Source organism: Schistocerca cancellata, chromosome 10, assembly GCF_023864275.1.
Source record: "Schistocerca cancellata isolate TAMUIC-IGC-003103 chromosome 10, iqSchCanc2.1, whole genome shotgun sequence".
NCBI lineage: Eukaryota > Metazoa > Arthropoda > Insecta > Orthoptera > Acrididae > Schistocerca > Schistocerca cancellata.
The window spans coordinates 28,775,319-28,792,302 of NC_064635.1; the positions used below are offsets into that span (position 1 = coordinate 28,775,319).

General features: G+C 41.7%; 1 protein-coding gene across 3 annotated transcripts in view; it reads left to right on the forward strand.

The window, feature by feature from the left end:
• The window catches only part of LOC126106353 (interference hedgehog-like), a 672,512-nt gene that overhangs the window by 587,763 nt on the left and 67,765 nt on the right, over positions 1-16,984 (forward strand). For all 3 annotated transcript variants that reach the window (XM_049912604.1, XM_049912605.1, XM_049912606.1), the window contains exons 4-6: positions 5,346-5,580; positions 10,419-10,616; positions 11,860-12,078. In XM_049912604.1, coding sequence (XP_049768561.1) covers positions 5,346-5,580; positions 10,419-10,616; positions 11,860-12,078 — 652 coding nt within the window. The remainder of the gene's footprint in view (positions 1-5,345; positions 5,581-10,418; positions 10,617-11,859; positions 12,079-16,984) is intronic.

Here is a 16,984-nt window from a genome sequence, read left to right on the forward strand (position 1 = left end):
TGTTAATTTATTTGGTATAAATCTCTCAATTGCTGCCGATACTATTTCTTTGAATTCAAGCCACATCTGGTCGACACTTATATTATTAATTTGGAGATTGTCTCTTAGGAAGGCGGAAAGTGAATTTTTATCTGATTTTTTGAATAGGTATATTTTTCGCTTATTTTTCGAGGATTTGGGGCTTACGATATTCATTCTCGCTACGACAACTCTGTGTTCACTAATCACTGAATCGGTTTTGATGTTCGTCATTAACTCAGGATTATTTGTTGCGAAGAGGTCAAGTGTGTACGTTTGGAGTACAGCATTGCATGGTAGTGAAACGTGGGCGCCGGCGAAAGCGGAAAGGAAGGGACTCGAAGCATTTGAGATGTGGTGCTACAGAAGAATGTTGAAAATTAGGTGGACTATGAGCTAAGGAATGAAGGTGTTCTCCGCAGAATCGGCGAGGAACGGAATATATGGAAGACACTGACAAGAAGAAGAGACAGGATGGTAGGACGTCAGTTAAGATATCAGGGAATAACTTTCATGGTGCTAGGGGGATCCATAGAGGGTAAACATTGTAGAGGAAGATAGAGATTGGTATACATCCAGCAAATAGTTGAGGACGTAGGTTGCAAGTGCTACTCTGAGATGAAGAGGTTGTCACAGAAAAGGGATTCGTGGTGGGCCGCATAAAACGAGTCAGAACAATTATGACTAAAGAAAAGTCCTAAGGAAATGCAATAACTCTACAAAGAGAGTGCATTCAAAACACATGTGAGCCATTCTAGAATACTGCTCAAGTGTGTGGGACTCATACCAAATAGGAATAACAGGGAATACTGAACATATACAGAGCAGGGCAGCACAAAGGTTGCACGTTTGTTCGAGTGGCAGGAAGATGGTGAAAAAACTGGACTGACAGACACCCGAAGATATACGCCAACTATCCCAAGGAAAGCTACTTAGAAAGTTCCTCGAACGAATGCCAAGTGATGAATCTAGGAATATATTACAGCCGCCTACGCATCGCTGCCATAGGCATTGCTCTTTCTCTGAGGGAACGGCCAACGATATATTTCACGTACGTATATCGAATTTATTTCATTTTTCTTTCTTCGTAATTGCAGTATAAACGGTGCCAATGCAGTCTGTAATGAAATGATAATTAAATCAAGACCCTTCGCTGCCGACGTGCATAGATATACATCAACGAGGGCAGTTGAAAAGATGTGCTCCGACCGGGACTCGAACCCGGGATCTCCTGCTTACATGGCAGCCGCTCTATCCATCTGAGCCACCGAGGGCACAGAGAATAGGGCGACTGCAGGGATTCATCCCTTGCACGCTCCCCGTGAGACCCATATTCCCAAGTTAATGTCCACACACTGCATTCGTAGTGCCCCTGCCCATTACACTCAATACTCGCGGTGGACAATCTTACCGAGTCCCGTGAGAGTTCAGGCAATGTGTGTGCATCCGCACAGAAGAAGGAGGTCAATGACCGGATAGCCTGAACTATATATGAAGATGGTATCTGTTATTTCGGACATGCAGTCTGTGGTGGGAAAAGCGATACCGTTAACTGTTTGGAACGATTCGAAGCAGCAGCCAACCGTTCCCGACAACTGAATCACCAGTCAGTGAGTACTTTCTTGTTCTCTGAGTAAGCCGAGATATGGGACACGGTATACTTCGTTATTCACTTACTGCTCCCTTCTTGTCGGTTATATGGTCGGTACCATCCTGCCTTTCGTTGCAAGATAGTTTAGAGGATGAGGCAGTACTTAAGTTGTAAAAGTTTTAGGTGGCGGAACGCACCTCTTAACAATACAATCGCCCCCCTCCCCGTACCTTCTCCTCCATTCCTCCCCCCCCCCCCCCCCGCCATATAAATCACAAGTTTCAATATCTGAAATCCTGTGATGAAGCTCACAATGAGAAATCATTTTTTTACAAAATAGTGGTGTGAGATGTAGTTTCTTAAAACACTTTTTCTTATAGTCACAACAATAAAACCACAAGATTTAATATAAACAAGAGGTGCTACCATCTGTTCCCGTAGCTGTGTCACTTTGCTCTTTAGTTCTGCTGGATACATATCGGCGCAAGTCGGTAATCTTCGTGCCTATGACGTCATGTTTTTAACTGCTGCCTGCAGCAACGTTCAAACATTTGCACTGTTGCTGCTCTGTGAACTTGTCTTGAGTGTGCTGCACGCACACACACACGCACACACACACACACACACACACACACACACACACACACACACAGACAGCATAACGCCCAGCGCTTCTGCCCATCGCGTAATGTTGTACTCCATCTTGCACGCTAAAATTATTGTTGTACGGTACGTTTATCCTGTCCTTTAAATTAATCCGCATGTACACCTCTGAATGAAAAGGACGCAAGATCTGTGAAAATAGTTTAAATCTATTTTTTTTCAATTTTGTATAGTACCATTTTTCTCCCTCACTCTAGTTTTAATAATATGCTTAAAAGTTCACACATCAAAAAAAGTTTTGCATCACGCCCGTTCCTAACACTCCTGAAGATAGACGTTGACTGTGGATATTGTATCACAGACACAGTCCCTGTGACTGTTCAGAGATGTCACTAAACCCGCCCAAAGATGTAAACAACCATGCATGAGCAGCGCCTAAGACGGAAGGGGGTCCGACAGCCGATCAGTTCCAGTCATTCCACCAGGAAGGAAGTACACGGCTCGTGTTTTCTGTAGTTCAACCATCCCTAGACGGTCACCGCGGTTCGACCGCGTCCGCATTGTTACTTTGTGCCAGGAAGGGCTCTCAGCAAGGGAAGTGTCCGGGCGTCTCGGAGTGAACCAAAGCGATGTTGTTCGGCCATGGAGGAGATACAGAGACACAGGAACTGTCAATGACATGCCTCGCTCAGGCCGCCAAGGGCTACTACTGCAGTGGATGACCGCTACCTACGGATTATGGCTCGGAGGAACCCTGACAGAAACGCCACCATGTTGAATAATGCTGTTCGTGCAGTCACAGGCCGTGTTACGATTCAAACTGTGCGCAATAGGCTGTGACGTCCATGGTGGGGTCCAACTTTGCAATCACAACACCATGCAGCGCGGTACAGATAGGCCCAACAACATGCCCAATGGAACTGTCAGGATTGGCATCGCGTTCTTTTCACCGATGAGTGTCGCATATGTCTTCAACCAGACAATCGTCGGAGACGTGTTTGAGGGCAACCCGGTCAGGCTGAACGCCTTAGACACACTGTCCAGCGAGTCCAGCAAAATGGAGGTTCCCTGCTGTTTTGGGGTGACATTATGTGGGGCCGACGTACGCCGCTGGTGGTCATGGAAGGCGCCGTAACGGGTGTACGATACTTGAATGCCATCCTCCGATGGTGCAACCACCTCGACAGCATATTGGCGAGGCATTTGTCTTCCCATGGACAACAATTTCCACCCCCATCGTGCGCATCTTGTGAATGACTTCCTTCAGTGTAACGACATCGCTCGATAAGAGTGGTCAGCATGCTCTCCAGACACGAACCCTATCGACCATGCGTGGGGTAGATCGCTGTTTATGGACGACGTGACCCACCATCCACTCTGAGGGATCTACGTCGAATCGCCGTCGAGGAGTGGGAGAATCTGGACCAACAGTACCTTGATGAACTTGTTGACAGTATGCCACGACAAATATAGGCATGCATCAATGCAAGAGGACTTGCTACTGGGTATTAGAGGTACCGGAGTGTACAGCAATCTGGACCACCACCTCTGAAGGTCTCGCCATATGGTGGTACAAAATGCAATGTGTGGTATTCATAAGCAATAAAAAGATCGGAAATGATGTTCATGTTGATCACTATTCCAATTTTCTGTACAGGTTTGGGAACTCTCGGAACTGATGTGATGCAAAACTTCTTTTGATGCGTATGATTTGCAGAATATACACAGCGTGTCTGTTTCATTGCATTTTTTCTTACTTTGGGTGATAAATTTCTCGGAGCCGAAGTCCAGCCCACGGGACAAGACCACAGTAATTAAAGGACGAAACTAACAGAGTCATTTATTGTAAGTTGGTGGTAATGTAAATGAAATTAACATTCCGTTCAGGCCTGCTCTGCGCCACAAGCATCTTTATGTTTTATAAAAAGTTTAGTATCTGTTGTAAACACCTAGGGAACTTACCCAGCAGCCGTCAGTTGTGGTGTTATTCGGGTGTGGAAAAATCTAGAAAAATTCTTGCCGTTAGTAGCTCAGATTTAGCAACAGTTGTGGAACTGGTTTCCTCTATGTTCAGAAACAGTTTTATTGCTGTTGACGATTTATTATCACGTCTGAGAGGTTTCCCCTTAACCCACAGTGTGCGTTGATATGCCCGCAAAGGCAAAGGTCCTGAGTTCGAGTATCGGCCCTTCACACAGTTTTTATCTGCCAGTAAGTGATCAACTGTCATATAAAACCCTTTCACACTAGTTTCGTAACACATAACAGATGCAAATCTATCTGCATCCTATACAGGCTGTGATGTACATAGTCAACCCAAGGAAGAAAACCAGCAGAAGACATCACTGATTTCGATTTCTACCCATACACTGCCCCCCTCCTACTCCCCAAATGCCACACCAGCAGCTACAGTAAAAAAACAATGCACAAAGAGTTCTAGATTAATATAGTATATGACTGTTTATTTTTAAGTAACATTTCTCTATATGTGCGTATGTATGTATAAACGCCTGAAGATGAACAGAACATGTTCGAAACGCGTTGCATTATGTTAGATTAAGCATAAAATAAAAAGTGACTGGTAGCAGAAACTTGAAATAAAGAATTACCCCCACACAGTCACGGTGCACAAATATAGCCATTATGGCTGAAAATAGCTAGAAACTGATTTCCAGAATTGATTTTGGGGTGTTTACATCACCATCCAGAAAACAGTATTGTGATATTAATTAACAAAATCTAATTTTTGGGAGTCCCATGTGAAGATAGTAATTCTCGTTTACATTTTCTTTTGTATAATCACTACAAAAGTTGGAAATTACGAAAACTGATTTTATGGGACTAAATCATTTTTCAGAAATATTTTTTATTGTACAGTATAATTAGTAATTTTTTTGCTATGAGTTAGTATTTTTGTGAAGGGGTCCAATGTGTAATTATTATTTGCATAATTTCTACTCCAAAAGTAAATTTGTTACTATTTTAGCGGAATTTAGGGTACAAAAATGATTAGGCTTTATTGAACTAACTGATACCGTGCTGTGAGACAAACCCATTGAAACAGACATAAGCCTATATTACAAGGCCTCCACCGAGACAGACACGTCCACACGTGACCTCACGTCTGTTGCAGTGCGTGGCGTGGTTCGGCGCGGCGGCCCTGGTGTCGACGCCTGCACAATTGCTGGTGGCTCGGCTGGACCCCTTCCCTGGTGGCGACGGGCCCAGCCGGCAGGTGGAGGTGCACGTGGCCGTGGGTGGGAGTCTGGTACTGCCCTGCCAGCCGCCCCCGAGTGTGCCACCACCCGCGCTGCTCTTCTACCGGGACGAACACCGCCTCCAGCCCAGGAGCGCTGCTGCTCAAGCCGGTAAGTGCCGATGGCATAACTAGGCTGAGGCAGCGGGAGTAGTACACAGGAAATAATGGACCCCCCCACCCTCTGAGTCACCCAGAAGACAAAAAAGGAAAAGAATTTTTAAAAATGAAAAGAAAAAGTGTAAAATTATACGAGGATCACTCATAAGGAAATGCACAATATTTTTCTAAAAATACAGTTTTCATTCTGGTATGTTAAAGTTTTACAGTGTGTAGATACATCCTTCCCACTTGTTTTCAAACTTAGTTCAACCTGTTCCCGTGAGTGGCGCTGTCGCAGCATGTCTTCAAGATGGCTGCTACACTTGACGTTTATCAGAAGCAATGTGCTGTCATAGAATTCCTGTGCTTTGAAAACGAGACAGTGTGAAACATCCACAAGAGGTTGAGAAAGGTGTACGGAGATGCTGCTGTCGATTGGAGTACAGTTAGTCATTGGGCAAGCAGGTTACGCGATGAAAGTGGGCACGGCAATGTTGAGGGTTGTCCTCGCAGTGGCAGGCCTCGTACTTCATGCACCCCAGACAATGTGCAGAGAGTTAACGAATTGGTGACTGCTGACAGATGCATCACAGTGAATGAATTGTCTCACTACGTTGGGCTAGGGGAAGGAAGTGTTTACAGAATACTGAAAATGTTGGCATTAAAAAAGGTTTGTGCCAGGTGGATTCCCAGGATGTTGACAGTGGCTCACAAAGAAACAAGAAAAACGGTATGCAGGGAACTTTTGGAACAGTACGAGAATAGTGGAGATGAATTTCTGGGAATAATTGTGACAGGTGATGAAACACGGCTCCATCATTTTTCACCAGAGACGAAGAGGCAGTCAATGGAATGGCATCATGCAAATTCACCCAAGAAAAAAAAATTCAAAACCACACCTTTCTGCTGGAAAAGTTATGGCTACAGTGTTTTTCGATTCCGAAGGACTCTTGCTTTTGGACATCATGCCAAGTGCAACCACAATAAATTCTGATGCATATGTGATGACACTGAATAAACTTCAAGCTCGAGTGAGTCGTGTTTGACCACACAACAATACACAGCCACATGTCAGTCAAAAAACCATGGAAGTGATCATAGAACTCGGATGGACAACACTGAAACAGTCTTACAGTCCTGACCTGGCTCCATGTGACTATCATCTCTTTGGGAAACTGAAAGACTCTCTTCATGGAACAAGGTTTGAAGATGATGACTCCCTCATGCACGCTACCAAACAATGGCTCCAACAGGTTGGTCCAGAATTTTAGCGCGCGGGTTCCAAGATGCGTAAGGCAGCTGAGAGGGATGGAAATTATGTGGAGAAATGAAAATGTTGTTCCTAAAGGATGTATCTACACTCTGCAAAACTTTCAAACATGTAGAATAAAAGATGGATTTAAAAGTAAATGGTGTGCATTTCTTTTGGAGTGACCCTCGTAACTTACAAAATGCTGACTGTACATTCACGAATACCCATATTGTAACACGAACGTGATATAAAGTCACTTAGGAGGCAGCTGACCATGTTGAATATGTACAGTACTGCTGAATGAAGGCTGGACTGCTTGCTAATCAAAAAGGACTGCTTCAAAAATAGTATAACTTTATTGCTCATAATGATGTGATTCAGGCTCTGCCATCCTCATTTATCTCTTAAAAATTAGTAAAAATACTTGAAAATTACAATACAGGATCAGAATAGTGAAATATAAGAGCAACTCTCATTTGTACCAATAAGGTTCTTGTTGTTGTTGCGGTCTTCAGTCCAGAGACTGGTTTGATGCAGCTCTCCATGCTACTTCTTCATCTCCCAGTACTTACTGCAACCTACATCCTTCTCCATCTGCTTAGTGTACTCGTCTCTTGGTCTCCCTCTACGATTTTTACCTTCCATGCTCTCCTCCAATACTAAATTGGTGATCCCTTGATGCCTCATAATATGCCTTACTAACCGATCCCTTCTTCTAGTCAAGATGTGCCACAAATTTCTCTTCTCTCCAATTCTATTCAATACCTCCTCATTAGCTATGTGATCTACCCATCTAATCTTCAGCATTATTCTGTAGCACCACATTTTGAAAGCCTCTATTCTCTTCTTGCCTGAACTATTGATCGTCCACATTTCACTTCCATACATGGCTACACTCCCACAAATACTTTCAGAAACGACTTCCTGACACTTAAATCTATACTCGATGTTGACAAATTTCTTTTCCTCAGAAACGCTTTCCTTGCCATTGCCAGTCTACATTTTATATCCTCTCTTCTTCGACCATCATCAGTTATTTTGTTTCCCAAATAGCAAAACTCCTTTACTACTTTAAGCGTCTCATTTCCTAATCTAATTCTCTCAGCATCACCCGACTTAATTCGACTGCACTCCATTATCCTCGTTTTGATGTTCATCTTATATCCTCCTTTTAAGACACTGTCCATTCTGTTCAGCTGCTCTTCCAGGTACTTAGGCAAAAATATTTTTAGGAGCAACATGCTGTATTTAGATATAAAGGTTATAAGACATATATGTAACAATCTTAAACAGATTAGTGAAAAAAATTTAACATGAAACATAGGCATGAACATTCATGCAAGATGGCAGTTAGTAGAGATGATGGTGCCATACTTCGCCGTAATTTGTAGCATAGTGCAAAAAACTAAATCACAGAAACGCAACTCTCAAGTATACATGATACAATTATAACAGTAAAATGGCTGCCGTCAGGTGGCAGAATAGAAACAGATGTGATACTTTACATCATCAAGATTGACAGGGAATTTTATTTATGCAGAATAAAAGTTCAACAACAAAATAATTACAAAATGTAACATGTAAAATAAAACTAATAAGGCTTATTGGCTGCCACCAGGTGGCAGAGTAGTAGCAACATTGGTGTCCCACATAATTGGAATTGACAATAGATACAATAAAAGCTAAACAACAAGTTATATAAAATTATGACTCAAATAAGAACAAAATTGTCTGAGACATATTGGCTGATGTCAGCTTGTAATAAAAAGTAACAGATGAAAGGAACACAAGACCTATGGTGAGTGTCTTTAAAAAAAAATGGTAAACTTGTAGAAGTGGGATAAGCAAGATAATTGTACCGTGATATAGAGACACAAATCTTTCCAAGAAACATAAAGGTACAGATGTTACTGCTAGTATAAAAAGTTAAGACTTACACAGATAGGAATAAAAGACTGTTTCAATGCAAACTGAATCTCATATTAGATAAAAACTATTTGCAGAACAGTAACAACAGTGTGCATAATGTCCATAGTGTGAAGGAGTGGGGGGTCCTTTGAATCTGAGCTGCATGGATTCTAGCCACTTCAACCTGTGCTGACTGCTGTATTTGGGTATTTCATTTACCAGTTACAACTCACAGTGGACTTAAGTGGAACACTGCATATGGCTGTGATCATTCCCGAGATCTATTAGTTTGTTACCTTTGGAAAAAAAATAAAACATGAATGATAATAGTACTTGGCTTTTGACTTTCTTGCCACAATAACCCAAAAGAAATTTCCACAGGCCAGTGATGAATAGACTCCATTAGAACATTAATAAAAATATATTCTATTTAACTTTGATGCAGGATAAACTGGTTCAGTGTTGTTATCGTATATTAATAACTTGATACACTTTTATCATTACACAACTTTTATTTTTTCCAGGTGCAATACATAGTGACAAATATCTTCTGTCATTAACTCTGACTCACAGTAAGCTGTACAATTTCCAGTCTAAAACTCAGTGCGAATGTTTTGAAGTACAACTGCTTGTAAATATTGAAAACAGCTAAGTTAGTTAATTACATGTTCCACTGATCATCTAAACAATTCTTGTTCTTTTACTGGCTAACAAAAAATGGTTCAAATGGCTCTGAGCACTATGGGACTTAACTTCTAAGGTCATCAGTCCCCTAGAACTTAGAACTACTTAAACCTAACTAACCTAAGGACATCACACACATCCATGCCCGAGGCAGGATTCGAACCTGCGACCGTAGCGGTCACGCGGTTCCAGACTGAAGCGCCTAGAACCGCACGGCCACATCGGCCGGCTACTGGCTAACAGTTCTTAAGTAGAAATTCATCAGTGGAATAGGAGGAATTGTCCAGGAGAAATAATTTTAAATTAGATTTGAAATTTGTTTCTCTACCTGTAAGATATTTTACATTATCAGGCAAATGATCAAACATTTTTGTTGCTCCATACTGAACTCTTTTCTGTTTCACTGACAGTATTAACAATGGATAATAAGTCATTTTTACCTCTAGGAAAAAGGAGTTTATCAAGTACAAAATCATTATGTATTGACAGTTTTACACGTAAATTCACTCGGAAATAGTATTAACATTCTAAAAAGGATTTTATGTCATGTTTTCACTATTCTATACAAACGAATTCTTAGGTAACTTCATTATTTTTTTCTGGAATTTTATCCAAATGCTTTTGAAACAAAGAATGCCATATACTTATATGTAACTATTAATGAAAGATAAAGTGGTACACACACTGATATTACCATAAAATAAATATATGCCATACAGGAAACATTAGTTACAGCTCAACACAATAAAATGAAACATCCTTTGTTAGTATGAAAAAGTATGCTCGGTGTCGGATTATTTAGCAATGGTGAATTGTGTTCTCCACATTATCTAACATTGGCAATTGCATTATATCACTTCTGTTGGGTTGGAAATAACACTGTTGTCCATTTTTTGACAGAACCAATTCCTCAAGTACGTTCCCAGTTTCTACTCAACCTTTATGACGTAACATTCAGTTACGTCACTTGGAAATGCAAGTATCATTGTTCTGTTTCATTACAGGACCAGGAAGACTGCTCCTTACTTCCCTGAGTGAGTCTGACTCCGGTAACTACACGTGCGAGGCTGTGAATGACATCACAGGGCAGCTGGTGAGGTCACCCCGTATCTTCTCTGTGACTGTCACGAGGGACCCACCGCGCTCAGCACCCCGTTTCCTGGATGACCCCGTCCCACTGCGGAGGTACCCAGTCAGGGCAGGTGAGTGTTCTCTCAACTGGATCGAAACTTAAGCCATCACTTACTACATAAACTTTTATTTCTTTTTCATTCATACCTTATGAGAAAGGATGTACTGTTCCAGTTTGTAATGTGTGTTTTTCAAAGATTAGAGTGCTAGGGTAGGACAGAGTGAAATGAGTTGGTGAGTTTTAAGTAAGACTGAAATTTTTAATCCAAATGACCATATTTTGTGTGTGTTCTGTTACATTAATTTGTGCATGGTTTATGCTGGCCCTCTCTAAGCATTATTACATTAACAGTTTTCACATTGTGTTGGATGTTGGCTTGTGATTACATATACACAGCAGTGACACCATAGATACTTCATAGGACAGTGCTCCATATGAGCCATAACAAGTATATTCCAACCAGTTTTGTGGCAGGTTGTTCCTAAAGCAACATACAAGAATATGTACATATGAGGTTATAATAAAAAAATTTACAGACACGGTGAATTTAATAACCATTGACTGTGCATGCTTCAACCACAGGTCATAACACAGTTTCTGAAATTGTTGGAAAGAACGAGTGAGATCCACTAATATTGAAGTGGCTATTTTCTTGCATTTTTGTTTCAGTCCTTGCTTTGAGTCTGTCAGTCACCACTGAGGGCTGGCCCAAGCAATCTTAGTCGTGAATATTCTTCTGTCCGTCATTAAACATGATACTGCACTTCTGAACTGACACTTTGTTCATCACATTACTGTAAACTTGTTATCTGTCTATAAATTTTGATGGGTCAGACTATTTGTGCATTTAAAAAGTGGATAACACTGTGCACCTTACACTTGTTGGGGGTCATCAATTTTGTCACATATTTTAAAGTCACACAGTTAAGCAGCAAACAACCATATTGGATCATAGCTGCCACCAAATTGAAGCGGTTGAGTACCGAGGTCAGTGGTTAGTTGGCACTGGGGGGGAGGGGAGGGGGGAGGGGAGGGGGGGAAGGAAGGGGGTGGGGACACAGTCACGTCTCAGAACAAAACATTCTTTACATTCCGAGTGACCCTTGTAGCTATTTCTTTAAATTTTGAATCTCTTTTTGCTCATTCAAATCCTGTCTTTTTCTCCCATGACATTCTTATTCATCCTGCTTCACATCTTCTATAATTTTACTTCCAGTTTTGTACAGCAGCTTTTCACATACACACACTAAATTAGTTCCAGTTTATGATGCTATGTCTTACTTGTTTCCCATATGTTGCATTTGACATTTCAGGTGATAATGTGACGTTGCCCTGCTGGGCACTCGGACATCCGACTCCAGTGACGAAGTGGTTCCGGGAAGGTAACCACGAATTGCACCCCACGCGCTCTGCCATGGTTCCCGGTGGACTGATGCTGACAGGGACCACACTGGAAGATACAGGGCGCTACAAGTGCATCTTGGAAAATTCACTAGGTTCTGTCTCGCTGGAAGTACTGGTTGAAGTTTTGGGTATGTGGCTTCATACTTTGTTGCTGAGGTGTGCTCTGAACTGAGAGCAGAAACAGTATTTTGTGTTATCCTGTTCATTTTATTATTTTCATTTTAACTTATGTAACCAAAAATAACACAGAACAATATATGATTAATTATTCAGGGTGTATACACCCTGGGACAATCAGGAAATCTGGAAAAAATGGGAATTTTTTCATCCATGAGAAATCTAGGAAAAAAAATTAGGATTTTTTTTTTTAGAATTCTGAGAATTTTTTATTGTTTTAGTTATCAGTCAAATTTGTGTAATTTTATCAGGTAAGACTGGATATACTAGGGTAGAGCCCCCTGCTGCAGAATAATACTGCAGCAGCAAAACATAAACGAGAGAATAATACCAAAATAAAATTTTAGTTGCAATGAAAAGGCACCATTTACAACAACAAAACACAGTGCTTACACAAATGTTTGTTGACAGAAAATTATATCAAAGGCTTTAGGATGAAACATATGCAATACTTCATAACAACAAACTGCTTTTGATGAGTGTAATGCCACAACTGTACATTTCTAACAGGTCACAGAAAAATTTGCAAATGGTGATTTGAGAATTGTTTCTTTCAAAATAAATTTAGGTGAATTATCTTAAGTTTGGGAATGTGCAATGAATTTCTTAAATCATGGAGTGTGCCCAGTGTTTCTACTCTCACTCAAAATTTAACTCTTTGAGGATCAGCTACTTAGAAAAATGTTGGGCACAGAAGACCAGCCATTTAAGCCATTATTTAAAATTTTACTGGCACATTTGTGTTCGATATGTCTTAAGTAACTTATGTGAAAAAAGACCATACTTCAAGATTAATTTTTCATATTTATTTTAGTTCTTTCATAAATTACAAATTATGCATTAATGATGACAAAAAGTATAATCATCTTTAGAAAAGGGGGGGGGGGGGTTTCATGAGCGATTTCACATATAATTGGCTTTTTTATGGAATATTCGAAATACTTGATAAAACATATATCCAACCAGGTAAACCCTAAAATATTCAGTGTGCAGCAGTGAAATTTATAATCATGCTTGTCAGAAATATTCAGCTGCTGCAATTTAAGCCATCCTCTTAGGATCCACACCCTCAGAAAAAATTGACAAAAAATTCTTGATGATAAATACTACATGTGAAAGCTTAGCTTTTCTTGCAGCTATTCTGTATCTATATTAATCTAAACCATTAACTTTTCCTGTTTGTGTGTTTGCTCTCCTTAACAGTGACGTTGCTAATGGCTGACTACATCACATATCCTATGCTCTGAATGTATACTGTCGTTGGCAGCCAAAATCAAGTGATGTGAGCTATGATTGCCGCAAAAAAGTGCATCACACATCACTTTCTTGATTTCAGTGATTGAGAAGCTACCATGCTGTAGTTGGTGGAATTTGTATTTTTACTTTCATAATATGAAGATACGCACTGTACATGTTGCCGCACATCGAAGGTCTGTCCAAAATGCATTGTTTTTTTTCGTGAATTTCATTTTCCAAGGTGCAGGGAAGTCTATGCCAGTATATAAAACCTGTATCATTGACAGGATTGATAATTTTTACAGTTCATATGGTAATTATGTGGTCGCTTAACACAAAAAAATGTACTTCCACCTGGAGTATAATGTATATATTCACCTGAGAAAGTGTGTATTTTTAACCTGGAAATCTGGGATTTTTTTTCTCTTATCCATGTATATACCCTGGAATGCTTTCCGAGCACAGCTCATGACGTGCCCTCACAGCTTCATTTTTGCATTACCTGTCTCCTACTTTCCAAATCTCTGTGTGCACCACTGCAGATTGAATTCATTCTGGACTGGCGTGGCATATTTTCACAGAACATGACAGTTCGTAGACTACACTTGTTCAAGAATTAAACAGGTGTTCACACTTTGAAATTACTTAGAGCTTTGAAACCCTGAATCTGAAGGCAGCTTACACGGCACACAAGTGGTTACTTGTGCATCTTCTACTGTGTGTTTGCTAATTGAATGAAATAAGAAATACAATTATGAAACAAATGTGACTTCTGAGTTTTTCTCTCTGTGACTGATTGATGGTAGAATTGTTGGTTTTGTAGACAAATTAAATATTCCTTGTTGTGCAAAATATTTGTATGAGTAGACCAGTTGTCGAAATATTGTGTGCAGAAATGAATTTTCAACTCAGAGATGGGCTTTGAGTATTGATCCTCTTCAATTTTCTTCACACTTACAGAATTTTATGGTAAGCTCCTGGGCTTTTACATTTTTAAGGTTGGACTACACAGTTCACAAACAAACTTGAAAAAAGTCAGCTTATGAGATTAGTGAGTGCAGTGAAGTATAAAACATTTGAAGACTTTTAGATGAGTTATTGGAAGCTGAGTGCATAGCATATTGGTCTTACAATTGTGAATATTAATCTTGTAATTGTGAAGCCTGTTGTTCAGTTCTTGCTAGGACCAACAGTTTTTTCTGTGTATCTTTTTGGGGTCCAAATACTGATTAACAGATATTGAATCACACTTTTTTAATAAAAATTAAACCTTGCTAGATTCAGTTGCTAATCACATAAAAATGCAAGTATTCATAAAACTAAATTAAAATTTGTTACAAATTGGGAAGCATTGAATAGAAAATAAAATACTGGTTTATTTATAGACTGTACAGTGTTATTGATATATGTAATTTTTTCATCAATACAAATACACTCCTGGAAATTGAAATAAGAACACCGTGAATTCATTGTCCCAGGAAGGGGAAACTTTATTGACACATTCCTGGGGTCAGATACATCACATGATCACACTGACAGAACCACAGGCACATAGACACAGGCACCAGAGCAGGCACAATGTCGGCACTAGTACAGTGTATATCCACCTTTCGCAGCAATGCAGGCTGCTATTCTCCCATGGAGATGATCGTAGAGATGCTGGATGCAGTCCTGTGGAACGGCTTGCCATGCCATTTCCACCTGGCGCCTCAGTTGGACCAGCGTTCGTGCTGGACGTGCAGACCGCGTGAGACGACGCTTCATCCAGTCTCAAACATGCTCAATGGGGGACAGATCCGGAGATCTTGCTGGCCAGGGTAGTTGACTTACACCTTCTAGAGCACGTTGGGTGGCACGGGATACATGCGGACATGCATTGTCCTGTTGGAACAGCAAGTTTCCTTGCCGGTCTAGGAATGGTAGAACGATGGGTTCGATGACGGTTTGGATGTACCGTGCACTATTCAGTGTCCCCTCGACGATCACCAGTGGTGTACGGCCAGTGTAGGAGATCGCTCCCCACACCATGATGCCGGGTGTTGGCCCTGTGTGCCTCGGTCGTATGCAGTCCTGATTGTGGCGCTCACCTGCACGGCGCCAAACACGCATACGACCATCATTGGCACCAAGGCAGAAGCGACTCTCATTGCTGAAGACGACACGTCTCCATTCGTCCCTCCATTCACGCCTGTCGCGACACCACTGGAGGCGGGCTGCACGATGTTGGGGCGTGAGCGGAAGACGGCCTAACGGTGTGCGGGACCGTAGCCCAGCTTCATGGAGACGGTTGCGAATGGTCCTCGCCGATACCCCAGGAGCAACAGTGTCCCTAATTTGCTGGGAAGTGGCGGTGCGGTCCCCTACGGCACAGCGTAGGATCCTACGGTCTTGGCGTGCATCCGTGCGTCGCTGCGGTCCGGTCCCAGGTCGACGGGCACGTGCACCTTCCGCCGACCACTGGCGACAACATCGATGTACTGTGGAGATCTCACGCCCCACGTGTTGAGCAATTCGGCGGTACGTCCACCCGGCCTCCCGCATGCCCACTATACGCCCTCGCTCAAAGTCCGTCAACTGCACATACGGTTCACGTCCACGCTGTCGCGGCATGCTACCAGTGTTAAAGACTGCGATGGAGCTCCGTATGCCACGGCAAACTGGCTGACACTGACAGCGGCGGTGCACAAATGCTGCGCAGCTAGCGCCATTCGACGGCCAACACCGCGGTTCCTGGTGTGTCCGCTGTGCCGTGCGTGTGATCATTGCTTGTACAGCCCTCTCGCAGTGTCCGGAGCAAGTATGGTGGGTCTGACACACCAGTGTCAATGTGTTCTTTTTTCCATTTCCAGGAGTGTATAATACCATAAAACCGTCATGTTTGTCTGTCTGAACACGCTACACTGCAAACCTCCTAGATGAGTTTTCATGGGTTTTTCACAGGTAATGTGAGCATAGCTTGTGGTAATGAATAGGCTTTATTTCATCAAAATCAGATGATGTCAAAAAGTGATTGTGATTTAAAGTTTTATCTAAAAGCCTTGTGTCTGTTTGTCTGATCATGCTAATCTCGAAAACTTCGAGATGAAGTTTCATCGGGTTTTTACAGGTAGCTTGAGCATAGCTTGGCCAATGACCTGGTTGCAGTGGTAACACCGATGTTAAGAGCTGTTGGGCTTGGCTAGCACTTTGATGGGTGACCATCCGGTCTTCTGAGCGCTGGGATGCACTCAGCCCTTGTGAGGCAAATTGAGGAGCTACTTTATCGAGAAGTAATTTGCTTTGGCCACGAAAACTGACAATAACCGGGAGAGCAGTGTGCTGACCACATGCCCCTCCATATCGACATTCAGTGATGCCTGTGGGCAGAGGGTGAGACGGCAGTCGGTCAGTACCGCTGGGCCCTCTGTGGCCTGTTTGGATGGAATTTAGTGTAGCTGAGCATAGCTTGGGTAACATCAAGGCTTTATTTCATTGAAATCAGCTCACAGAAAAAAGATGGTGATTTAAAGTTTTATTTCAAATCATCTTGTTGTATGATCAGACTATTCGCTGTAGATGAATTTTTATGTGATTTTTACAGGTAACTTGAGCATAGCTTGGTGAAACATGTAGGATTTATTT